Raw genomic sequence first — 27280 nt, 5'->3', positions numbered from 1 at the left:
CTCGTTCTTTTAATTGGGAAAGGTTTCTCTGCTTCTTCATCTTGCTCATATGTCTCTGGTACTGTGGCTTATGGAGTATCAGTTATCTATTGTGGTCCTTAAAGGAGTTTATTTATCTATCTAATGACTATGTAGGAATAAAACTTAAAAAGTAAAAAAAAAAAAAAAAAAGAAAGAAAGAAAAAAGGAGAGAGAGAGAAAGAGAATTTTAAAAGAAGCAAGAAAAAAAGGTTTGAAAACAGTGCATAATCAATTATAGAAGCGCAGTTTGAATCGGACTAGCTTTCGAGTTGAGACGTCTTTTTTTTCCCTAAAATCCCTTAAAAAAAAAAAAAAGAAAAAAGATCCAAGAACGATATTTGAAACCTATTTATAATCTATAACAGGAGATCAAAACCAAAAGAAATGAAAATGAAATAGGTGGATTTTGTTTTTAAGAAAATAATAATAATATAACTACTTTAACAGAGAAATTTAAAGTGGAATTAAAACTAGAAGCATATACAATTGTTTAGAAAGTAGAAATTAAGAAGGTAATAGAAAATAGAACAGATAAAAAAAAGATAAAATAAAGAGATATTTTAAGAGAAGGGAGGGGAAAAAAAGGCCTGAAAATAGTGTATAGTCAAATATAGAAGAGCAATTTGAATTAGACTAGCATTCGAATTGAGATCTTTTTAAAAACCCTCAAAAAAACTAAAAGGAAAAAAGATCCAAAAATGACACCTGAAACCCATTTATAATCAACAGCAGATCAAACCCAAAAGAAGTGAAAATGCAATCAAGTGGATTGTCTTTAAAAAACAATAATATAACTACTTTAAGAGAAATACCCAAAAGGAAACAAAACTAGAAGCACACACAATTGTCTAGAAAGAAAAATTCAAAAAGGAACCAAAAGTAGAAGCATACACAACCTTCCAGAAATTAGAAATCAAAAAGGTAATAAAAAATAGGAGAGACAGAAAAAAAAGATATGATAAAGAGAGAATTCCGAAAAAGGGGAGAAAAAAAAATAAGGCCTGAAAACAGCGCACAATGAACCACTTAAGAGTAAATTGAAGCAGAACTGCAATCGGGTTGAGACGTCTCCTCAAAAGCTCCAAAATAGGACAAAAACACATTTCAAACCTGTGTACAATCAACAGCAGGCGATCAAAACTAAGAGATAAATGAGACGACGTGGATCTTTCAAAATAACAACCATATCATTTTAAAAGCAAAATTCAAAAGGGACCAAAACTGGGAGGACACAACTGTTTAAAAAGCAAAAATCAAAAAGGTAACAGAGAATACAACAGGCAAAAACAGATAAAAAAAGTAAAGAACTAAAAAGGGGAGGGGGTGTTCTCCTGGAGACTGTGTTTTCTTAATGAGAAGTCTTTCTGTCTTCCCCCTGTTTCAAGAGCTCCGCTTGTTTCCCCGAGGCCCTCCGTTGGCGTGCCCGTCTGTGCTGCTCCCAGTGCCTGTCGGCAAGCAGATCGCGCCCCCTCCCAGCACAGCGTTCCTGCCGGAAAGGGGCGGGAGGGGCGGGGCGGGGGGCACCCGCCCTCTCCCGGGGGCAGGTCGCTCTCCGGCTCCCTGCAGCTGCGCGCTCCGTCTCGGGGGCGGGGTCACCCGCCGTCTCCCGGCGCCGGGCGCTCCGCAGCTCCGCACCGCCTCGCGCTCCACCCCTGGTCGGCGCTCCGCAGGCGGGAGCCAGGAAGACTGCAGAACAGTCCCGCCCTTGCTCTGTGTCCAAACTCAGCTCCTTGTTTGTTCTGGCGGCAGGAACTTTGCGAGGCAGCAGGGCGGAAGGATTCTGTCTGATTCGGACAGAGTTTTGGCATCTTTGTCTTTTGAAGAGGACAGTGTTCCGTGGGAGCCCCGCAGGTGCTCTGGTTGGCTGAGTGGGTCCGCAGACGTGAGTCTTGGTGTGTCTGTGGGAGAGGGTGAGCTACGTGCGTCCTCCGACTCCGCCATCTTGGCCTCCTTCCCCCTCAGATATTTTGGATCTGCATTTGGTTGAATCCAAAGACACGGAAACGGCAGATACAGAGGGCAACTGTATACTCTGTCCCCAGCCTTGTCCCATCCCTCTTAGGGCAGGGAACAGTAATGTGAATAAACAGTCACGAGCCACTCAACTGTCACAGTGTCCCCAAAGGTCAACCGGCAAAATAAGATCTAACATGAGGTAATGGCTCTGTCTTCCCCCCAGCAGGCTTGTAATTTCCTTAGCAAGAAAATGGATCATTTGACTTTCTAAAATGCCTCCACAGTCCCCAGCACAGCACTGGCCCTGTAATACGCCTTAAATAAAAACCTGATTCACTGATTTATCGATACAATAAGCAGCCGAGTTAACATGTGCATGGGGTGATGCCGGGGAGCATAACTGAGCAAGTAAGTCCCCAGGAAGAGATACTTAATGGGAACTCCCGCATAACAAAGATACGTGCTTACGATAAAATTCTCTTAATTCCATTTCCTTCATGTTTTTACTTGCAAATTGAATATTTTGTTAATGTATTTTCACAGGCACGCTAGACCACTTGTCCTGACCTGTAAGCACTGCTGTCGTTGCTCTTTCTTAGCTCAGCCTCACTCTGAGCCTTACAACCCTCTGATGTCCCAAAGCAGAGCAGGCAGGAGGGGGCTGGCGGCATCTCTCAGGCACCCTGGGCAGGGGAGGAGATTTGGGAAGCTGTTGGCAGGGCTGTGATGAAGAATGAGATGCAGGAGTCCAATGTTTCTCGTGTGGGACAGCAAGGACTCGAAATCTGTTTCCTAAGCATTAAGTGCTTCATGAGTGCCTCCCTCGAAGCCCCATTTTGCTGTTATGACACCTAAGACGCATTTCAAACTTGAGAATACATTCAGCGGTTTCATTCAGAGGAGTGTGTTTGTTGGCATTGAACATACCACTCAAAAACTGGTGCCAAATGGAAGTCAGACAATTCTTCAGCTAAGCTTCTTGCCTCCGCAGATCACCATGATAGATGTCTAGGACCCCGAGAAACTAACTTGTTCAATTTAATCCTCTGTGCAAACCACCTAGAATACCAGCTTGCCATTGTATGTATGTATCTGCGTACATATACCTGCCCACACATACATGACACATCCATGTTTACATATGTATACATACATCTACCTGCATATGTATACACACATAGAGTATATATACTGTATATATTATACCTTATATTTATTTATGTAATAACCTTCTGATTTTTCTTGTTTGTTTAATTTTCAGACAGTTCTCATTACGGGCCGTCATCATGGACAAAATAAGCTCTTTGAGGTGTGGTTTTAGGTGTGATGGAAATGCCCTCAGTTTCCTGAAATTCCCTCTGCTCAACCGCTCATAGGTGAGTGAAAGCTCTTTAACAGAAGCAAATATTTTATTTACAAAAGCCCGTGTCTTAAAATACAGAGTTGAGTTGGTCATTTCTAACTCCTTCGTACAAAGAGAAAAATGATGGCTGAAAGTGAATTCTCTGTTTGGGGGAGGGCAGGCTACTAAGGACTAAGATCTTGAGGGCACTGGGTACCATGATGCAGCGTGGAGGAGGATGGAATATCCCCAAGGGGACCAAGAAGCTTAAAAAAAGGAAAGGTCAGAGCTGCCAAGCAGCAGCTGCATGGATTTCACAGTTGTGTCAGGTTCTTTGAGAAAATGTAAGTTCTCTTATTTCAGACTTTCTACAGAACAGCCTTGCTGAAAGAATTCTGATATGTGTATGCCTTCTGCTAATTGCTTATTACACAGAACTGTCCAAATGCTGTAGTTATGGGGTTTTTCTCCTTGTTCACTGCTTTCAGGAAAGAAAAAAAAATGTTAGTGATTGGCGCGATTTTGATTTCTACATGCACACCACAGATTTGTGGGTTTGCTCACTCCTCTGCAACAAATTCTGCAAACGAACTGAAAAAATCCTCATTCCCTGGTAGCGCCGCCGGAAAGTGCAACCATGTGCTTGTTCACCTGCATTGGGAAACCAGGGCCACTTCCCTCCCTCCCTCTCACCCACCTTCCCATCAAATCTCAGCCCTGATCTTTATAAATAACTGATGCCAAGGGCCGGAGGCCTTTAAGAACAAAACACAGCATAAGAAAGCCAAGACATGTAACTGCCGCAGGGCCTCTGCGCTTTCTCCTTCCACAAATATCTCCGAGTGTAGATGTCAGAGGCATCCAGGGAACTTGCTTGGAAAGTCTTGGCCCAGTTCTATTTGCAGGACTTTATTGGTTTCTCTCTCCTTCTCTCTTCATCTCTTTCTTTGCTTTTCTCTCTTTCCGCCTCTTAGACAGCCTGCGCCTCTGCCTGACTGTGGCTTTCTGATAATCTCCCTCATCTTCCAGCTCTCAGCTTGTCCAGTTGCAAACTCTTAACCCACAATGTCTGGAATTGACTTCTGCTTTACCGACACCTCTGGAGTTTAGGGATCAGCTCCAAAGGGGCGCAGTCATAGGAAACGAGACACGAGCGAGCCAAGCACATTCTAGGCATGTCCTAGATGTTACCTCTATTTTTCTTTCCATGGTACGAACTAAGAAATGGAATGCATATGTAGACTATAAAAAATAGAATATATATTTGCATTAAAATTAGTATTTAATGGCCACAGAGTATAAAATCAATCAACAGTTACCACAAAGTCAGTCTTTCCCAGAAGACTCCAGGGTGTCCCCTCTGCCCGCTTTGTGGCTCTGCTTGGATCCCACTGCCCAGTCTGCACAGATGGAGTCGGGGCCATGACATCTGTGACCTCACATTCACAGCCCAGTGGCTCACAGCATCTGTGAGCAAATCATCCTTCTGTTACTGCACTCTGAAATTTTTTTAAGGTTGGCCATTTGACAAATCCTCGTGGAATTACCCCATTTTGAAGAATAATTCTGGTGATGTTATGCCCAAGTGATTTTTTTTTCTACTTCATTTAAAATATTCTCACAATCTTTTTTTTTTTCTCCTTTTAACTTTTTGTTTTTCCACTTTCGCATTTTTTTAGCTCTAATTCTTCCTTATCCTCAATTCCATCTTGAAGAACAGTTTAAGGTTTCCATCTCATTACTTTCTATCATTTTGCTTAAACCTTTTACTGCTTCTATACTAATGTTTTCAGGATTCGGTTTTAGCTCTCATTTTAAATTGAACCTCTTTTGTCTGAAACTTCAGAGTTGACCTTTAATGTTGAACTTTCTTATTCTTAACTCTGCTGTGTTTATGGGAATATGAGTTAATATCATAATCTCATTTAACTTTTCTTCTCTTAACGTTTTGTTCTCACACATTTTTAGAATTTATTTTCCCAATTGCTCCCCTTCTCTCATTCTTTTCTATACTGCTTCATAATATTTGGTGAGAACCTTGGTCCACTCTCGTGTAAATTGCATAATGAATCTAAATTATAAAAAATAAAATAAAATAAGGGAAGGGGAAGGTTTTACTACAAGAGTTCTCCTTATGTTTACTTCTCTGGCTTTTCCAAACAGATTTCCTAGACTTCACATCTCATAATAATGAATGTTAAACAAACACACTTTAAGACACCCAGTTTAACCTATGTGTTAACTCTTAAAAGATTTAAGTTCTTTCCAGTAGGCTTTCCATCTGGCCATCCAAGCCTTATGCAGAAAGAGGCACGTCTTGACACTTAGCTCTGCTCATATTGCACACACAGAACAATAGCCTGGGGGTTCTGCCAATTCAGAGCGCAGACAAGATCCTCGATTCATTGCCCCTGGCCTGAAACCTGAGGACACCAGGCGAGAGTGAACCTACTGGTGGTTACTTGTGATTAGGAACCCAGTAGAGGCACCAGAGACAAATTCTAGTTACACTTGTAAGAGCAATGGATTTTCTGGGTTGTGCCAGTTTCCTTCTCAGAAGAGTCACCCAGGAGTCGTCCGTGTGTCGGAGTCCGCTGACTCTTTTCACTCATTAGGAGAGTTAAGGCCGTCAAGCTTCTAATGAAAACTGTATCCAAATTCTTGCACACGGGTGTCTTAGTTTTACTTGGAATTATATTAGACAATCACAGGATGGAAAATATATCAGACCCTAAAGAGAGGAGAGGAGAGAAACATGTCACATCAGGCCCCGCTTGGTGGCTCTCTCTAGAAAAATGCCGAGATCTCAGCTGAGTGCAGATGTTTGCTCTAAAGGAGGACAGGATAGTCTTCCGGGGAGAAGAGAATTTATGAAAGGCAACCCCATCTACCAGGACCTAGATGAATAACCAGGTTATTATTCATCTCATGTCCCACTCTTTGTCTCCCCTGTGGGACCTGCTGTGCAGTTGTGTTTTATCATGGGCTTGACTTGAATTTCCATCATGGCCAATGGCATGGAACATCTTTCCTGGTGCTGCTTGGCCATTTGTGCATCTTCTTGAATGAAGTGTCTGTTCAAATTGTTTGCACATTTTAATTGGGGTTTTTGTCTTATTACCGAGTTGGAAGAGTTCTTAATACATTCTTAACATGAGTGATTTGCTAAATACATGATTTGAAAACGTATTTTCCAACCTGTGGCTTTTCAGTTTATTAAAAATCCAAAGAGGGTATATATTTTGGCCAGAATCCACAACAAGCCAGCTTGATTCTAATTTCACCATTATTTCCAACAAGGAGTAACAGAGGCAGAGTTCCCTCTGTAGAAAATTTACGGAATATTTAGGAAACATACCATGGATGAGGGGCTCATAGCGGGGTGATAAGAATCAGTAAGCATTGTGTTGCCTCTTAAGAAGGAACCCCTGGAGAAGATTACCAGCCCCAAGTGTTAATAGTGATCCTTTTGTTTTTTTAAACAGTTTGTAATGTAATGAATAAATCTTATTTTTTTTTAAAAAGCCCTCAATGCACTAAAATATTGACTGTACATGTAAACAAATTTAAGCTTTAATAGAATGCAAAAAAAGTAGCTTTTCAAAAATTTCAGTGGGCTGGTTCCTATGAACAATAGTTTATACATAAGCATGGATTTTGCTACATTAACAAAATCAGTCGTTCAAGACCATAACAATGACCTCGAAGTTGTTCTCATTTCTGCAGGGACATACCTGCAATCCATGAAGGGTACTGATATATTTGTGCTGATCTGTTTATATTCTTGTACTTCATTCCCCCTGAAGTAACTGGCAGGGCATAGCTGGGGATGCAGAGTGACATAGATTCAATCTACACCTTTGGCCTAATGCTTCTAACGTACTTACTGGATTTTTTTCCCCTCCAAAAACAAAATTTGTTAAAATGTTTTCTAATGCTCTGAAAGAACTTATATTCACAGTAACTGATTTATTTAAGAGAGTCCACAAATTAATTACTGGGGAAAATCCTATTTCCTAAATAATTAACTATAAAGGATATTGGAACTTATGATTTAGCAAGAAATTGTCACATTACAAAGAGAGAAGGTTTTACAATACATTCATTTTTTCCTCCTTGACTGAGACAAATGTGTATTTTTTCAATTTTATAGATGCAAGTTGCTTTTTAAGTCTCTGCAATGCTCTCTAATTTTATAAAATTTTATTTAAAAACCTAAAAAAAGAAAAAGCACCTGGGTACCTAACACAAGAACTGATCCAGGAGTTCTCTGCTTTCTGGGCTTGATGGTTGACTGGTCATTGCTTTTATCCACAATATTGGCATGGTTCCAGCTGCCTAGATGCAAAGGATAGCCTATCACAAGTTTTAAAAGGGCAGCTCATTGCTTCCCTCCACCGAAGTTGTAGACTCATTAATTTATTATATAGTCTGTCTGAAACAGCGTGCCACTGTTTGGGCCTCCTCAAGCTTATGGGTCATTAGAACTACATGCAGACTTTGGATGTGGCTATTCTTCAGATGACCCCAGGTCTACTTTTTTGTTGTTTAGTTATGTTTTTCTTTATTAAGATTATATATGCCTACATTTTAAATATTTTCATAATGTGGTTACATGAACTAGTCATTTCTCTGATCAATTCCTTTGCCCCATTTCCTTCTCTCCATAAGCAGCCACATTCAATTATTTCTTTTGTTGTTGTTGTTTGCAATGTCTTGTCTGTTAAGTTTGATATTGGATGCATAGTTGCTACATTATTCTTTATACATTATTCTTTATACTGTTTCTATGGCTGAAATATTCCATAACAGATTTAAAAAAAAAAAAACAACCATTAGAAAGGTCTACATGGAAGGGTAATATTTGACAGTTGTCTAAGACCATCTTCTACTTGCCTGATGAACAGAGGCTGATACAGTGATGTACATCAAGGGGTACAAATAGGAGAATCTGATCCTTCATCTTCTCCAGGGGATCATGTACCACTATCTTTATGTGCCTGGGTCCCCCTTCTAGTAACTAAACTTTTTTACAAAGTGCTATAAAGATGCCTATGGATTTGAGGCCAGTTGAAATTGTAACAGTCTGATCTCCTTTCTTATAAGTAAGTAATCTGAGGCCCAGAGAAGTGAGTTTATTAGCTCAAGACAAAGCTAGATGAGATATAACTGAAAGGCCCAAACCCAGGACTTCTGAGTTAGTAGCCTTTCTGCTATACTGTGGTGACATCTACAGATTTGCCCTCCACCATTCAGCTTCCCCTCATCCATCTAGCAACATCACTCTGACCACCTTGTTCTTTCTTTTTTACTGAAGTACAGTTAATTTGTAATATTATGTAAGTATTAGGTGTAGAGCATAATGATTCAGTATTTCTGCATTTTATACTCCATTAATCATTATTACAAAATAATGGCTGTAATTTGCTCTGCTATCTATTATATCCTTGTTGTTAATCTATATTGTATGTAGTAATTTATCTCTCTTAATCCCATTACTCCTAATGTGCCCCTCCACCTCCCTCTCCCCACTGGTAAGCACTAGTTTGTTTTCTGTATCTGTGAGTCTGTTTCTGTTTTGATATATACTTTTGTTTGTATTATATTTTAGATTTTGCATGTAAGTGATATCATACAGTATATGTCTTTCTCTTTCTGACTTATTTCACTAAGTTTAGTATACTCTAGTTTCATCCGCGTTGCTTCTGATGGAAAAGTTTGATTCTTTTTATGGCTGAGTAATATTCCTGTGTGTGTGTGTGTGTGTGTGTGTGTGTGTGTGTGTGTGTGTACACACATACATACATACCAAGTCTTCTTTATTGACTTGTCTCTTGATGGACACTTGGGTTGCTTTCATTTCTTGTCTGTTATAACTAGTGCTGCTATGAACATTGGGGTGCAAGTATCTTTTCCAATTAGTGTTTTCAACTATTCCAGGTACATACCCAGGAATGGAATTGCTAGGTTAATGGTAGCTCTGTTTTAAGTTTGAGCAACCTCCATACAGTTTTCCATAGTGGCTGTACCAATTCACATTCCCACCAACAGTGTACAAATATTCCCTGTTCTCCTAACCATTTATTATTTGTAGACATTTTGATGGTACCATTCTAACAGGTATGAAGTGATATTCCATTGTTTGGATTTGCTTTTCTCTGGTAATTGGCAACGGTGAGCATCTTTGCTGTTCTGACTGGTTGATTTCCATTATTCTATCTCCAAGATCACTTATGCGTTCTTCTGTATGACTTAGTCGGCTATTCATTCCTTCTAGTGTGTTTGTCTCAGCTTTTGAATTCTTCATTTCTGATTGGGTCTTTTTATATTCTAGTTTCTTGTTAGTGTTCCTTATTTTGGTAGATGATAATATTTTACCATATCTTCCAAGATAGGATTCATTCAAAGTAAATTTTTGAGAACTTACACCTCTAAGAATGTCTTTACTTTTTTCATACTCACTTGATGATTTCTAATCTATAATTCTATACTCAGACAAATTATGTCTTTCAGAATTTTGCTTTCTAGCTTCCAAGGTCATAGAAAATTCATAAGATTCCTGATCCTTTGTTTGTGATTTTTATTTTTAATTTTTCTAGGACTCATTGCTCAACAGGAATTTCTGTGACCCATAAATGTTAGCCACACATATAATTTTAAAGGTTCAATAGCCCCATTTAAAACATTTTTTAAAATAGGTGAAATTTAATATTTTATTTAATCAAATATATCCAGAATATTACCATTTTAATAAATAATAACATAAAACATAATGTACTTTACAATGTTTTTTTTTAATCCAAGTTTTTTTAAATCTGCAAAACGTGCATTGATAGTGTATGTCAGTTTGAAGTAGCTACATGTCAAGTATTCAATAGCCATGTGTGGGCAGTGATACTGGACAGTGCAATTCAAAAAGGATTTAGAATAAGTTCTTTGCTTCCAGTGTTACAGTATGTCTTAATGATTCACCTTGGTGGGAGCCACATTTCACCCATTTTTCTAGGCCTATTTTCTTGACAGTTAATGTGCACCAATCCTGAAAAAAGTCATTTAAATTATTGCCTTGATAATTCCTCTTTCCCTACACTTCCTTCTTTGTCTCTTTCTGAAGCGTCTGTTATTCGGGTAATGTGTCTGCTGTGCTAGTCCTCTTGTTTATTCTTCTGTTTTCCCATTTCTTTTTCTTAGTTCTGCTTCCTGGGAAATTTATTGAATTTTATTTTCAACACTTCTGTGTTTCTATTCCTTTCTTCTATCATATTTTTAATTTTGAGAAACTCTGTTTCCTGCATGACCATTTTAACTGCCTATGTTCTTGTTTCATGATTGGTAATAGCCGCATGAGCTCTTTAAGGATGTTCATAATGGCGTGTTTTAATCATCTCCTTTCTGTATAATTGGTTTCCTCCAAGTTTCTTTTTTCCCTTCATTTGTTTAGTCTCGAATTTTTCTTATGTAAGAAGCTTTCCTCAATTATCTGGCAACTCTCAGTTATCCATATTTAAGAGTAAGAAGTTAAGAGTTGACTCATTGAGTATGTGAGTTAAGCCTCTCAAACATTAACTTTACTGTAGAGTGAGGTGACAGACTCATTTAATTGGAGAACCAGTGATGTTGGTACATTTAAAGCTTTCCTCTTGGATTAGTCAGATTCTCCAGAGAAGATTCATCTATTCTCCTGTTCTAAGGGTAAAAGACTTGCTGTTAATTCTAGGAGCCAAGTAAGAGAGCAGGACTAGAGATTATTAGCGTCATACGTGCCCACATTTACTTAATCGAATTGTGATCAGTATGGGATTTCCATTTTCAATAGCAGCTGGTGTCCCCCATTTCAAAAACCCACTGTTTTACCCACTAAAAAAAACCAAATCTTTAGTATTCTGCTGTGGTAGGGGAAGCTGTATTATTTTTGCACTCTTTAGAAGTTCTTTTACTGTGTTCCACTTTGGCGTGGTGCTGTAAACATATATTGAGAAATGCTGTATAAATAAGCAATGTCTTTAGTTCCACATTAATCAATTAATTACATCACTGTGTAAAAGTTTGGCATTTGGAAAACTAGTTGGGGCCAGAATAGTTGTCAAAAGTATTTACGTGTGAATGTTCACTGTGTCTTCAGCATGCTTTGTCTGGTCAGATAGAGGCAGCCTAGCTAACCACAACCAGCTAGCGTGACGTGTGTGCTACCTCCGAACTTTAAGTTCAGCAAGTTTACATCTCACAGGACGGGGCTGCCACCCTCCTGCCCCACTCCCAGCGCCCACCCAGCAGGCAGTAGATCTTGAAATCATTCCTGATGTCTCAACAATAAATTATACCTTGTGAAGGAGTTTCAAGGTTTATCTATCAATGTCTATATTCATATTACTTTTGAAAAGAAGTGTTTTTTTTGAAGAGTCTAAATATTTAGATATGTCATAGTAAGGAATACAATTCATATAAGTGAGCGTTTTTCTTCAAAAAGTAATTTCTAAGGGAAACATGACATCCTTCTTACTATTATTTGTTATCAAAAACAGCTTAATCTAATCCTGTTCTTCATGCTTATAGAATACCTTTTCTAATACTTTCTGAATTCTAAATCTCAAAGCAAGATTGGTTGTAAATACTTACATACGACTTTTTATCTTCCAAGTACTTTAGCCTCACAAGCCTGAAAGATTTTTAAATATAGCTCCACTTTGCCTGGTATTTTGTTTCTGCTGGCTACTGTGTGCCTCTGATGTGTTAGTGATAAATCTAGGTAAATTTTCCTATGCTTCATTAGAGCAAGAGAGACCATGTCTGGGACCAAAATGTGGATCAGCCAAAAGCCATTGTGAAAACAAGTGAATCTCTACTCAGCAAGAAAAATGAGCAAACTATTGATAGACACAACCCAGGTGGATCTCAGGGACATTATGCTGAGTGCAAAGTCCACCCCCAAAAGGTCATATACTGTTTGATTGCATTTGTATGGCATTCCAAAAATAATGAAATTATAGAGACAAGAAGCAATTCATAATTGTCAAGGGTTGGGGTAGTCAGGGAGGGAGATGGGTGTGACTACAAAGGTATAACAAGAAGGGAGTCTTTGTAGTGATGGAATAGTTTTATGTTTTGATTGCACTGGGGCTTACATGAATCTACATATGTGATAAAATGACATAAAACGATATACACACTGGGTACCAATTTTAAATTACTGGTTTTAATAATATATTATAATTATGTAAGATGGAACCATTGGGGGAAACTGGATGAAGTTACCTAAAATGCTCTGTACTATCTTTGAAATTTCCTGTGAATTTATAATAATTGCAAAGTAAAAAAATTTTTAAATAATAAATCAATTTTTAGTAATTAAAACTTAAATGTATGAAACATAGACATTAGAAATACCTTTGAAATGTGCCATCAGTTGTGGGTAAATTGACTAATATTGTATCTAGAAAGAAAGTAACAAAACTCCAAAATTCTAGGTAGGAACAAATTTTTTTTTAATTTCACTACATCATGGTCCCCATTACCATGGTGCAATTCATTTATACAGTTTAAGAATCTCTGTATCATAATGTCTATATTAAATTTGGTTTCATGAGTTTTCTGAATTTGTGCCTCTTTTTGGTTTATTTTCTTGCTGTTGCAATGGTGAGGTTTCTGAAGGCTTTAAACTTGAATATTTGTACTCCGTAATGTGGCATCTTAGGATCCTGCACTTTTTAATTTATTACTTGTCATATAGTTTTATTACTTCTTGAAAGATTGTTTTCTTTTTCTTATTGTTTTGAGCTAAAGACTGTTAAAAATGGCAGCAAGCAGTCGTTCAGAATAATAACAACATTTTATGGAGAAGTTTGGAACCTTTATTCCATGCAGAAAAGTTATTCTGAAGTTTTAATGATACCCCCATCAATCATTATAATTATGTTATTGTTTGAACCTGCACCACTGGAAAACAACGCATGATATTTTCCCAAATCAAATTTTAATGAATAACAACCTGATATTTATTACATTGTTATTCTTGTAGCTTTGATTTAAACTTGAACCACATCAATCGTATATCTAACTGATAACTAAAGACATTCCCAGCTTAAAAACTGACTGTATTCCCTGTATAAATTGATTTTTAAACATGAAACTTACTCTCTCATAGCAACACTGTTACTTATACTTGACTCACAGATTAATCCACAAAGTCAGATTTAAAGCCATAGGTAGATGAATTATCATTAGAATGGACATGTATGCTATCATTAAGCTCTTTTGTTGATGTTTCAAAAATCAAAGAAATGTATAGTTTTCTCACCAAGATGTATTCAAACAAAGCAAACTGCCTCTCATATTTTCTCATATTCTGTTCTCTGTGTAACTTTCAAATTTCTTCCAGTCTTGTTCACACTTTGTTCAATTCTGGCCTCATTGTGCTGACCTCGAACTTTCACCGGAGGTAGGGCTTCCAGCCCATACCCCTGACTCTGGGCAAGATCGCCAGGCAAGGCCAGAGGTCGACTTGCCTCTTTCTGTCTCATTTTCTTCACCAGTTACCAAATCGCTGGCTCAGCTCGGAATGCACCCTTTGATGCCTGCTCTGTAGTAAATGGTGAACCCTCTTGAACACTTCTCCTTTAGAGTGAGCAGTGTTCCAAGGATGTTGGGGGTGCAGTGCCTCTTCTGGGGTGCCTGCAGCTTGGGGTCCTCAGCGTAGGCGCTAGGACCTACAGGGCTCTGCCAGAGACGCCTCCCAGAGTGCTGCCTGGACCACCTGGCAGCCTCCACCTGGCATGAACTTTTTGCAGAAACCTGCACCCCTCGAAGGCTGCCCGCCAGCAAAAGTGCTGCAGGAGCCTCACACCCAAGTTCGCTCTGGAGCACCTCCATCCCCATGCCCTTCTTGTGCCCTGGGGGATTCCTGCTGAGCATAGAAACCTCACCACTCTGCAGTCCATGCCACCAAATCACTTGTCCCTCCCTGCACTCCAGAGGTTGCCACGTGTCAGGCCAGCTCCTGCAGATCAGCTCCTGCTGAGCCAAAACTGTACACTTCTCTACTGTCCCAGGGAGGAGGGGGACCAGGAGAATGGGCACAATGAACTGTACCTGAAGATGCAGTTAGTCCTAAAAGTAGGGTGACACTCAGGCATATTTGTACATCGTTACCCTCTTCTTCCTGCCCAAGAACAAAGAAGCTGATATATCTGGGAAAAGAAGACTCAAAGGGAGTTTGCCTGGGCTAAGATGAGGGAGCAGCCGTTGGTATCCACATAGCTTGTCCAGCAGGCACTAAAGAGGTGGTGGTTACTGTGTTTAAGAGGGAATGTGGAATGCCCTCCAAGAAGCACTGATGGTTCCCTGGTCCTTTTGAGGGGTGTCCTTGGTTTGACTAGAGCAATATTTATTTCAAATGATGGGTGTCTCAACCGCATGTGTATTTAATGGGAGAGGAAGCTTTGTTTGGTCAAATCTGTTGGCCTCCTTTAGCATTATTTATACAATATAATGTTGACTATCTATCCAGTCCCCAGGTAAGTCCACAATTTTCTTTGTGTTGTATCTTCTTTCAGTCCCAGAGCAGAAAAAGGACCTATGATGTGTCTCTAAGATTAAATAAAATCCCAATTAGACAACGAATTGGTCAATGATAAAAAATAATACAAGCAGAAATTTTTTAAATGCAGAGTGTTTGAAGAGGGGAAGACCTGTTTAAGAACGCCTCAGTTTCCCATCACTAAAGATGTCCCAGCAGAAGCTGGACAACAACTAACCTGGAAAACTGTAGAAAGGATGCAAATCACAGAGGTCATGTCAACCCATGTGGTCTATGATTCTAAAAGCTGGGAGAAATTTAGACGTTAAAATGATGAAAGTGTAATTCATTGAGTTGTATTTTAGCCGATAACTCCACTTTCTGTCTGTGTAGCACAGATGAAGGTTCATTCTTTTCCTAAGAGTCAGCCTAAGCCCTTCGATCAAAATGTAATTCGTGTACATGGAGTAGACATTCAGAAAACATTAGATGACCTGAGAAAACAGTGCACCAAAAATTCTAAAACACAAAGGGATACCTACCCCTGAATTTTGACATTGACCTCTGGATATTATTCTATAGGATGAAGGTTTGGGATGGGAAATGGAAACATGAGTTAAGCTCTGAGGGAAATACTACTGTGTTTATAAGCATTTGAATTAAAGCAAGGGCTTTTTAAAGAGTTTTAAAACAGCAGTCAATGTGTACAATAGACGACAAAAGTTAAAAAAAAATTTAACTCCCAACATATTGTCTATTAAGTTTGATACTTAATTTTTTAACAGAAATAATTTCAACACAACCTTTTGAGACAAACTGCTAAAAGTTAAAGTTTCTTATAAAGTTCAAAGGGTTAGACAGGAACTAATCGTAAATCATTTACATCTGAACTTTATTGTCTATGTCATCCATATATTTTTCAGAGTTCACCAATGACCTGCCTTGGTATTTACAAAGCCCAGCACCTGCGTACGCTTAGAACTTTAGATTGCTGCAAGAGAAGATGTGATCACAGATTCAGAAGTGAGTTTGAATTCATTTTCTTTTGTAACATTTATCCCTCTTTTGCAATTGGCTTCAATCTTCTTGTTCTCCAAAATTCTTAGATGATGACATTTTATCTCTTTGTCTATTCAAGTGTGGCAGGTTTGTATTCAATTCTACATGAAATTAAAATGTGTCCCCACTCTCCTATGGACATCTATTGCTTTTATAAATGTGTACATCTGTCATGAATAGGTGAGCACTGGTTCATCCTTGAATAGATGGTATTGATTCACTAAACCCTAAAGATTTTTGACCTTTTTAAATAGTGATTCCCACTGCACAAGATATTTTATAAAGTGACAGGGATTTCTGTGCTTTGAGATTAAATCAGTACCATTGAAACTGAGCATGTTTCCTCGGGAAATTGTTGACTACATAGTATTCAAAAATTGTATCATGTTAAATAAGGGACATTTTGACTAATTTCAGTTGTGCTTTTTCTGAAAAGGAAATAGTGTAAAAATAAAACTCTGTGCTATTAATTGAAACTAAAATCAGCAAAGGGATTAATAACTTAAGTTGATATTGATATAAATGAGCTGTAAAACTGAAAAATGCTTTTAGGTATAAAGGAGGGATTAAACCAGAAAGTAATTAGGCTATGAATGATCCAAACCACTATGTAGAATTAAGACTTGAAAGTATATGTGATTTAGAGTCAAAAAGACCTGAATTCTATTCCCACCTCTGCCACCTGGTGAAATTGACTTTCCCTCCAAACACACAATTTCTTCTCAAAAAGAAAAGTATGCGTTGAATTAGATAATGGATAGAATCTTTTCTAGATTTGAAATCTGTGATTAACCAGGTCCACACTTCATTAAATAATAACCTATGGTACAGGTAGATTAATTTAAACAGAAGTTTTACATTCATTTATTCAAGCACTATTTATAAAGCAAGTATTGTGTAAAAAGCATTCTAATGGACATTTGAGATGCAAAGTTTGATAAAGGAAATTTGAGTTTGATATACCTGCACATCCTCCCAGCAGAGGTCTTCTGAAAATCTGTGAAAATGCAGGTACAGAGTTTTGGAGAAAGGTTGGACCAGAGGCTATAGACATGTGGGTGATCAGCATGTACATCTCTTTTGCAATCCAAATGCTTTAGAATAGTACTACAGTAAGCATCAAGGGTCACATTTAGTGAAGTAACTCAAGGACCCATGTTCTCTTAAAGTGGCTGAATCTGATAGCACACAGCATTGCCATAGGTTCTTCATTCTCAAGTACATATGACCTTTCTTCTACTCTTTTCTGTATTCTCCTTAACTATCATCATACTTCTGTCTCCCATTTTAAAAGTCTTGCCATTAATGATTTCTCAAGAGCATATGTATTTCGAAAAGAAAGAGTTGTTTTAGTAACTAAAGGGATTGGGTTAACTGACAAAGGTGGAATGTCAGTCATCAGTGATAAGCTCTTGAAGGAGGATTTCTATGAAAGGGGTATGGCCAAGGCCTTAAAATTATATCATCCAGGTTGACATAAACTATGTCAATGTGAAGAGCACTCTTGAGTTTGCATTTGCAAGTTGCAGTAAATCATGCTGTTCTCAAGATCAACTTGGTCTCTTCCCATTTACTTCCACTTTTAATACTGACATGCATGGGCAAATCACGTATATTCACTACACTGCTCAAGAATTTTCACTTTTCATGAAGGTTTATGTGCAAATATGACCAAAAATTATTTTCATATTTATTGGTACCACTACCAGATTGTTGTTATTAATATATTCTTTATATTCAAATCAATATAGTAGAGTATAATTCCTTTTCCCTCTCTATATCTCCTGTTAAATCAATCTGTCTCTATCTCACTGAGCATTTAGTTAAATATTCTCAACAGAGTTTACCAGATAAGTGAGAGTTATTCATTTATTAAACACATATAAGTTGAGGTCCTAATATGTACTAGGTACAGCTTAACCTTTTAATGATATAAAACTGGGTATATCAAGAATACAAAGAGTTGCATCACTGTTTATAAAAATTACATTGAAAAGTTAAATACAACCTAAAGGAAATAAATAGAAAATGAGTTAAATAATAAAATATCCATGAAGTGACGTTCTCCACCGTAAGTAAAATTGATGTATATTTAATAACTAGGAAAATTTACATGATACACTGTTTTGGAAATGTATCATGTTACTTAAGCAAGTATATGTAAATAGTCAAATATATTAAAAATATTTCATCAATTCGAAAATAAAAGTAAATAGAGATAACACACTCTTTAATAATAGACTAATGTTTTGAATTACAAGCATATATTTTTCCTTGTTCATAACTGGAATTTTTTTCCTCCCCCATGTGGTACTCCATTATTAAAACCAGGATGTGAGGCTAATATGGGGAAAGGGAAGGGCAGAAACCAATAGATTTATTAAATCACAGCACAAAGTTTTTAATTGGATTCTTTTAATTTCAGAGAGAGACAATGACCTAGAAAATCAAACTTGAGGGAAAGAAAATATTTTTCAGGGATTTATAAGGCTTGGTTTTTACTAACCAAGAATCAGACTTGAGGAATCAACCATAGCATAAATAAGGAACTCACAATATGATGTAAATTTCCATTCCACAGGCAGAAAGAAAGTCTTTCCAATCCTTGACATTGGATATGTCCTTAATGTCAAGATATGTCAGGATAAAACCTTAAAAATGGGACAGAGCATAAGGTACAAAAACCCTGATCTAAAAGGAATCAATATACCAAACCTTACAAGATGCACCAGAAGTAATTCTAGTAGGGAAGTTTAAATCAATAAATGCCTGTGTTAAGAGAAGAAAAAACTCAAATAAAAGAGAATAAACTAAGCCCAATATTAGTAGAAAAAAAAATAATAACAAAATCAGAGCAGAAATGAATGAAAGAGAGAGTAAAAACAATAGAAAAGATAAATAAAATGAAGAGCTGGTTTTTTGAAAGCATAAACAAAATAGACAAAACTTGAGCTAGGCTCACCAAGAGAAAAAGAGATGGGATTCAGTGAAATAAAAGTAGAAATGAAAGAGGAGACATTACAACTGATACTATAAAAATATAAAGGATAATAAGAAACTACTATGAAAATGTTTACACCAACATAGTGGACAAACTAAAAGAAATGGCTACATTTATAGAAATATCAACCTACCAAGACTGAATCATGAAAAATAGAAAATCTGAATAGACCAATTGCTAGTAAGAAGACTCAATCAGTAATTGAAGAAGAAAAATCCAAGGACCAGATGGCTTCACTGGTGAATTCTACCAATCATTTAAAGAACTAATGACAATTCTCAAAATCTCCCAAAAAATTAAAGAAGACAGAATACATTCAAATTCATTGTATGAGGCCAGTATTATCCTGATACCAAAACCAGATAAGGACACTACAAGAAAAGAAAGTTACAAGCCAAAATTCTGATGAACATAGTTGTAAAAATCCTCAACAAAATGTGAGTAAACTAAATTTAACGATACAATAAAAGGATTATACACCATGATCAAGTGGAATTTTTTTTCTGCAACAATCCATGTGATGAACCATACTAACAAAATTAAGGATAAAAATTGTATGTTCATCTCAATAGATACAGAAAAAAAATTTGATAAAATTTCACATCCATTTGTGATAAGTACTCTCAGCAAAGTGAATATAAAGGAAACATCCCCTACATGGTAAAGGTCATAAATGACAAGTCCACAACTAACATCATACTCAAGGATAAGAAGCTGGAAGTTCTTTTTTTCCCAAAGGTCAGAAACAAAACAAGGATGCCCACTCTTGCCACTTTTATTCAACATAGTACAGGAAGTCCTAGCCAGAGAAATTAGTCAAGCAAAATAAATAAAAAGCATCTAAATTATAAAGGAAGAGGAAAATTGTCTCTATTTGCAGATAATGGGAACTTACATGTAAAAACTCCTGTAGACTACCCCCCAAAACTGTTAAAAGCAATAAACAAAGTCAGTAAAGTTGAAAGATACAAAATCAATGTACAAAAATAAGTTGCATCTTTCTATACTGCCAATGAACTATCTCAAAAAGAAATAGAAAAAAACCCATTTACAATAGCGTGAAAAAGAATAAAATACTTAGGAATAAACTTAAACAAGGAGGTGAAAGATCTGTACAGTGAAAACTGTGACATTGAAAGAAATTGAAGATACAAATAAATGGAAAGATATTCCATGTCCTAGGATCAGAAAAAGTAAAAATTTTAAATCTCCATACTTCCCAAAACTATCTATGGGTTCAATGCAATATCTGTAAAAGATTTAATGACATTTTTCACAGAAATAGAAAAATAATCCAAAAATCCATATGTAACCACAAAAGTCCCTGAATAGCCATAGCAACCTTGAGAAAGAACAAAGTTAGAGGCATTTACTGCCTGATTTCAAACACTGTAATGAAGCTATAGTAATTAAAACAGCAATGCATTGGCACAAAAACAGACTTCGGCAAAAATAAATCAATGGAACAAAATCAAGAGCCCAGAAATAAACATATACACTAATATATGACAAGGAAGCCAAGAATACTCAATGGGAAAAGGATGGTGTCTTCAACAAATGATGTAAATGTAAGACCTGAAGCTATAAAACTCCTAGAAGAAAACGGGAAATCTCCTTGATGTTGGTCTTGGCAATGATATTTTGGATAAGAAACCAAAAGTATAGCAGCAAAAAGAAAAATCAGCAAGTGGGACTACAACAAACTAAAATGCTTCTGCACAGCAAAATAAACAACATGAAAAGGCAGCTTACAGAATGGGAGAAAATATTTGCAAACCATGTGTCTGATAAGGGGTTAATATCCAAAATGTTTAAGAACTCAACCTCAGTAGCAAAAAAAAAAAAAAAAAAAAAAAAATCTGACTTAAAAAATGGGCAGAAGAACAAGACCTTTTTCCAAAGAAGACATACAAATCATCAGTAGGGTACATGAAAAGGTGCTCAGCATCACTAATGATCTGGAAAATGCAAATCAAAACCACAATGAAGTGTCACCTCACACCTATGAGGAGAGTTTTATCAAAAAGACAGGAAGTAACAAGTATTAGCAAGGATGTGAAGGAAAGGAAACCGCATGCCCTGTTACTGGGAATGTAAATTGGCTCAGCCACAATAGGAAAACAGTGTGGAGGGTCTTCAAAAAAATTAAAAATAGAATTGCCATATGATCCAGCAATCTCACATCTGGGTATGTATCCAAAGGAAATGAAATCACTGTCTGTAAGAGATGTCTGCACACATATTCACAGTAGTATTAGTCATAATAGCCAAGATGTGGAAATCCAAGTGTACATAGACAGATGAATAAAGAAATAGATGAAGAAAATGTGATTTATATGTAATGGATTTATAATTAAGCCGTGAATAGGAAGGAAAATCCTGCCATTTGCAACAACACGGACGGGGGCATTATACTAAGTGAAATAAGTCAGACAGAGAAGGACAAATACTGTAAGAGCTCCCTTACATGGAGAATCTAAAAAAGCCAAACTCATAGAAACAAAGAGTAGATTGGTAGTTGCCAGGGACTGGGAGAGGGAAGAAATGAGGAATGTTGGGGAAAAGGGTACAAGCTTTCAATTATAAGATTAATTAAAGTTCTGGAGATCTAATGTACAAAGTGATGACTATAGTTAACAATACTGTATTTTATACTTGAAGTACTAAGAGAATAGATCTTAAATATTCTCACCACCAAAAAAGGGAACTTTTGTGAGATGATGGTTGTATTAACTAACTTTATCATGGTAATCATTTCACAACATATACATCTATCAAATCATCACATTGTACAACTTAAACTTAAAAAATATTATATGTCAATGAAACTAAATAAAGCTGGAAAAATAAAATACTAACTTCACTGATTCCCATTGCAGTAAAACTTTCAGTGACTTCCGATATTTACTAAATAGCATACAAGTCCCTCTGAAAACTGTGTACAATAACCTCATCTAAAATTAGATGTAAAATAATGCTGTGTTTTGATCTGGCCAAATAAATTAGAAAATATATTTTAATTGATGTATGTGAAGATTTCTTTGAAGATCCTGATTTGAAGAATATCACATGAAATAAATAGAACAAGTTAAGAAACTGGCACTATGAATGGAAATATGAGTCATATCAGAGAAAAGAACTATATTTGATTAAAATACCAGAGGCAAGTTTCTCTAAAACTGTAGTATTAAATAGAAATGCGTATGTCTAAAAATAAAAGAAGATAAGAAATTAATTATATCATGAAAAAGTATTTTATTTTTAAAATGTTTTATATTTCTCATTTTAGTGACTTTGAGTTTGACATAAAAATGTTTACAGGATGTGTTTTGTTTCTTGAATTTATATCAATTTATAATTTTGCACCCTCCTGCTATCTGTTCGCATTGTGTAGATTACACAGAAGAATTCTGTGTATGTGAGTTTCTCTTTATAGAGTCTTCCATCTCAATAGATTATTTTTCCTCTTAGTCCCTGAAGCCTTAGGATTGCTTAGTAGTCAATGTATATTTAAAATAACTGCCAAGTGTGAGTTTATCTTTGATCTAATATTTGATTTCTCCAATTAAACGACTCACATTTAGAAGAATGGGTTTTTGTGCCTTGATTGAAAGGTGAAGGTCATTTCAAACCCTCAGGAATAGCAAAGACAAAACTACAACTTCACTCATAGACTTTCTTCCGTAGAGATCAAAGTCCTTATTATCAATATCTTACTAAAGAGACTTTATGAAAATAGCTAAAATATAACAGTATGAGTTGAGACTTTCAGGCAATTGAAATATTCATCCTCAGATCAAGAAAGGTTTTATTATTGACTTATGTGTAGGAGCAGACATCTCTGATGAAAATAACTGACACGCTTGGGCATTAAATCCCTTAAAAGGAAAAGGAAAACTATTTTGTAATTTCCTCATAGGAATTTATAAGAACTGAACCTATCTGGTTGAATTCTTTCTCATTACTGCCCATTCTTAGTTACAAGCATCCATTATATATTTGTAAGTGGAATTTTCAGTAGCCTCATTTGGATGTTTAATGATATTTGCCTTATTTTCTTGCTCATGTTTGTGTCTGTGTGTATATGTGTGTGTTTCCACGTTCTTCACCAAATTGCAAGCCAGAAGACAAAGTACAATTTTTCTATTAATTGAGATTTCTTTGTTTTGTAATTCCATTAACAAATATGATACAAAAACAAAGCAGTCTTCCAAAAATTACATTGCTTCTTTGCCCTCTTTTTTTTAACATTCATTTTGTATTTTTTTAATTGTAGTATAGTCAGTTTACAATGTTGTATCAATTTCTGATGTACAGCATAATGTTTCAGTTATACATATACATACAGATATTTGTTTTCATACTTTTTTTCATTATAGGTTACTACAGGATCTTGAATATAGTTCCCTGTGCTATGCAGAAGAAACTTGTTTGTCTATTTTATATATAGTAGTTAGTATCTGCAAATCTTGAAATCCCAGTTTATCCCTTCCCACCCCTTTCGCATCCTGCTAACTATAAGTTTGTTTTCTATGTCTGTGAGTCTGTTTCTGTTTTGTAAATGAGTTCACTTGTGTCCTTTTTTTTTTTTTTTAGATTCCACATATGAGTGATATCATATGGTAGTTGTCTTTCTCTTTCTGGCTTACTTCACTTAGAATGACGATCTCCAGGTCTACCCATGTTGCTGCAAATGGCATTATTTTATTCTTTTTTATGGCTGAGTAGTATTCCGTTGTAGAAATATTCCATAGGTTACATTGATTCTTTGCCCTCTTTTATCATAACCCTCATCAGAATCTGAAAACCTACCAGAAGGTGATACAAGTGATAAACCTCATTGGAAAAAATGCTAACTTGGGTAAAATTGCATCTTTATGCTTGATTTTCCACAAAAAACCTGGCATTTTCTCTCCCCTAAAAAACCTAGTAAGTTGATAAAACCCCAGGTAAATTACCTCTGCATAACCTGCTCTCCTCGCAAAAATTTTAGAGGCAAACAACCTACGGTAAAAAAAATAAATAAATAAAATAAAACACCTCAGCAATGCAACTTTTTCCAGATTATTAGATATGTCAATTTCTTTAGGCCCTATTTTTCTTATCTTTAAGACAGAGAAAATAATCAACCACAGTGATTTTTGTAAGGCTTAAATAAGAGAACTGAAGTATCAATCACAAACTGTGCATTAACTAAGTGATTACCTGGCCGTGCACTGGGATCTTCTGGAAAGCATTAAAATTCGTAGACTCTGTTCTCAGAGATATAATTAAATAGATCTAGCTTGGAGCCCAGAATCTGTAGTCCTAAACTCTTACCCAGAAGTTCTGATGTGGTAACCAAGAAGCTCAGTAAAAATTCTCCTACTGCTTTCTGTGTTCCAAGTTCCCATTTATTTGATGTACACTCTTCTCAGCTTCTGATAGAAGTAGATTATTCTGATTGTATGTTTAAGCTGATTCACTCCCACAGCTTGCACTTTTTTGTATCCTTTTCACTTGCCCCTTCTGACCCAGAAGGATTATGACAGCGTCGGCCCTTGAAGCCTAAAGTTGCCTTCTGGGTGATCAATGCTGCTTTATCTTTGCAATTGACTTGAAAAACATGACCTGAAATTGAACATTCCTAGGGAATTTTGTGACAAAATTAATCAAGGCTCTGATCTACTGACAGCCTTGGTGTATTCCACACTTTCATTAAAATTGTGCCGTGAGTTACTGGGGTCAATATCATATTTTTTCAAATCTGTTTTACTCTTCTGAGAAAATACCTGACAAATTTAAATACCTCTTCCTCACTTCTGACAAGCCTTCAAACTGTAGAATTTAAGGAAGTGGAAATGTATCAGTTATATGAGGTATGGTTGTACATAACAAGGATCCCCAAGATAAGAATAGCCTGAGTGATAACAGCTGCTTTCTTTCTGTGTCAGAGACATCCAGACATAGGCTTCACTGAGCTGGTCTGGCAGCTTCATTATAAAAAAGAGCATAGGGACCTTAGAACTTTGCGTCCCATCACGCCAGCAAGTGGCTTTTGTTTGTAGGATTATCTCATCCTGTAAGATCGTTGGAGTTCCAGCATTTGCATAAGCATTTCTGTTACCTGAAAAGAGAGGGGAAAGCTGGAGAAGTGTTTCTCCCAGGTGAGCTGGTTCTCCTTAGGTAGCCTTAAGGAAGTCGCTTATAACAATTTCACATAGTTCAAGGCCATCATACTGAAAGAGAGGTTGGGCAGGGTGGTCATTTAGCTGGGCCCAATGCCATGCAGAATAAAACTGGAATTCTTTTACTAAAGATAAAGGAATAACGGATATTAGGGAGAAAACAGCAGTCTCTGCCTACAAGCCATTGTTAATCAAATACTGTTAACGACCCCATCACAGCAAGATTCCCAACCCAGCTATTCCATTCACTCTCTTCCACATAATACCTGGCCATTAAAGCTGGTACCATGGGGGCGGGGGTGGGAAATATGGATGGGAACTTACCCTGAATTCTTGTCTAAGAAATTGTTGGAGATACAACTGGGGGAACAGAATAAACCTATGTCTCAGTGATAATGGCTATTATTTTCTGATCATTTTCTATGTGTCAAGTGGATTACATACATTACTTTATTGAATCCCTACAACAAAACGAGGTATTGTCATCCCCCTCTTACAGATAAATGGGAACGTAGAGAGATTAAGTAACTAAAGCAGTGCTCTTGACCCCAGACTGTACTGCTATTGCTGGAAACAGCTGCTGAGTGGCTTGTTTTAGGGTTAGGAGTCACTCTGAGGCTGAAAGGCATACGCAAGTCTATACCTAAGAAATATTAATGAATGCCTCTTAGTTTAGGGATTTCTCTTGGAATTTGGGCATATGGGGAAAGCACCACGTAATCACCACTTTCCAGAGCAGTGTTTTCAGCAGGATGCTCTGCAACTGGATATTATGTGTTATTTTTTTTTTTTTAAGATGCTGGAATGAAAGAAATTTGAGAAATATTGGCTTAAGTCAAATTAACTTAGAGTTTTCAATGTACAAAAAAGCTCAGAGCTTTAAACATGCTATTGGTCTCTGTTTCCTCATTTTATACCTTATAGTCTTTGTTCAAATGCACATAAGGGAGTTAAGTATAGGCACAATTTCCACTTCTTAGTATTATGCCATTTCTTTCCATTTGACTAAAGCATTTTTCCTTTCTTTGCCTTCCGCTCTCTTTTCCTGGCCCCCACTTCTGTGTCTAGTTTTCTTTTTATCTTCTGTATTTACCATAAGATGATATGATACTCATTTCTCTGTTATTTACACTGTTCCTATTCAAAAACATATTATGGGCCTCCTTCCAGATCAATAAATATAGATCAAACTCACTTTATTACGATAACTGTGTAACACCCCATAGAATTACTGATAACATTCGAAATACTCAGAAATGGTTATGTGTCAGTTGCATCTCACTAAAGCTGGGGGTGGTGGGAAGCGATTGTTATGGCCTGAACATTGATTGGTTAGAATGGTTTCCACTCTAAAAAACAAACAAACAAGCAAACCACAAAAACAAAAGCAAAAAAAAAACTGGTTTACTCCAATTGACCCTCAAATCTGCTGAGCAATTTTCTAACTATTCCCATATGAATGGGTATTAATGTTTCCAGTTTTCTGTCACCACAAAAATAGGGCAATAAATATTATTATAGGGTAATATCCTTAGCTACTAGTGCTTTTATTTCTGTAAGAAATGACTAACAGAAATAGGATTGCTATATCAAATATATATATAATATATGTATATATATATTTTTAGTTACTATGTTTAATTATTACCTGACAACCTACAACTACCAGTGATGCAGGAGTGCCCTTTGCCCCTCTTTTTTGACAGCAGTAAGTTTTATCTCTATTTTTTGACAATCTAAAAGGCAAAATGTAGATTCTACGTTTTTTAATTTACATTTTCCTGCTACAATAGAGGTTACGCATTTTTTCGCTAATGTACTGGCATTTGGATTTCCTCTTAGCTGAGCTGCCTCATTATGTACTTTGCCTTTTTTTTTTTTTTTTTTTGGATGGATTTCTCTTCTTCTCATCAGTACATCAAAGCTCTTTGTAAGTTTTGTCACAAATGCTGTAAATGTTTCCCCCACGCTGTTGTTTTCAACTTCGCTTGTACTTTCTTTGGATTTATGTTCATTTTAATCATTACGTAGTCAAATATACCTCTTGTTTCAAAGTTTTTGGCTTTTCTTGCTTGCTTGAAAAAGATATTCTTCACTCTACAATTTTAAAATGTTTTTCTGTTTTCTTCCAAACTTTTTGTTTCAATGTTTATTATCTATGCTACATTTCATTATCTCTATAATGTGAGGAAAGAGCCTGTGCTTCTGTTTTTCCAAATGGA

At 36.5% G+C, this 27280-nt stretch overlaps 1 protein-coding gene across 2 annotated transcripts in view; it reads left to right on the top strand.

Moving 5' to 3' along the window:
* Positions 1-503: 503 nt before the first annotated feature.
* LOC116664849 overlaps positions 504-27280 on the top strand; it is a 109068-nt gene continuing 82291 nt past the window's right edge. Inside the window, exons 1-3 of one of the 2 annotated variants that reach the window (XR_004321334.1) lie at positions 504-1913; positions 3239-3353; positions 15755-15854. Coding sequence is in view for 1 of the 2 variants with exons in the window: in XM_032483574.1 (XP_032339465.1) it covers positions 1373-1903; positions 3243-3353 (642 nt within the window). In the remaining variant the exon portion in view is untranslated. Of the gene's footprint in view, positions 1914-3238; positions 3354-15754; positions 15918-27280 lie in introns of those variants that run through there. The other variant, XM_032483574.1, reaches the window with a different exon arrangement.

Source organism: Camelus ferus, chromosome 7 (genome assembly GCF_009834535.1).
Source record: "Camelus ferus isolate YT-003-E chromosome 7, BCGSAC_Cfer_1.0, whole genome shotgun sequence".
Classification (NCBI taxonomy): domain Eukaryota; kingdom Metazoa; phylum Chordata; class Mammalia; order Artiodactyla; family Camelidae; genus Camelus; species Camelus ferus.
The sequence above is the reverse complement of the archived record's forward strand: the minus strand, read 5'-3'. Positions and strand labels throughout refer to the sequence as shown.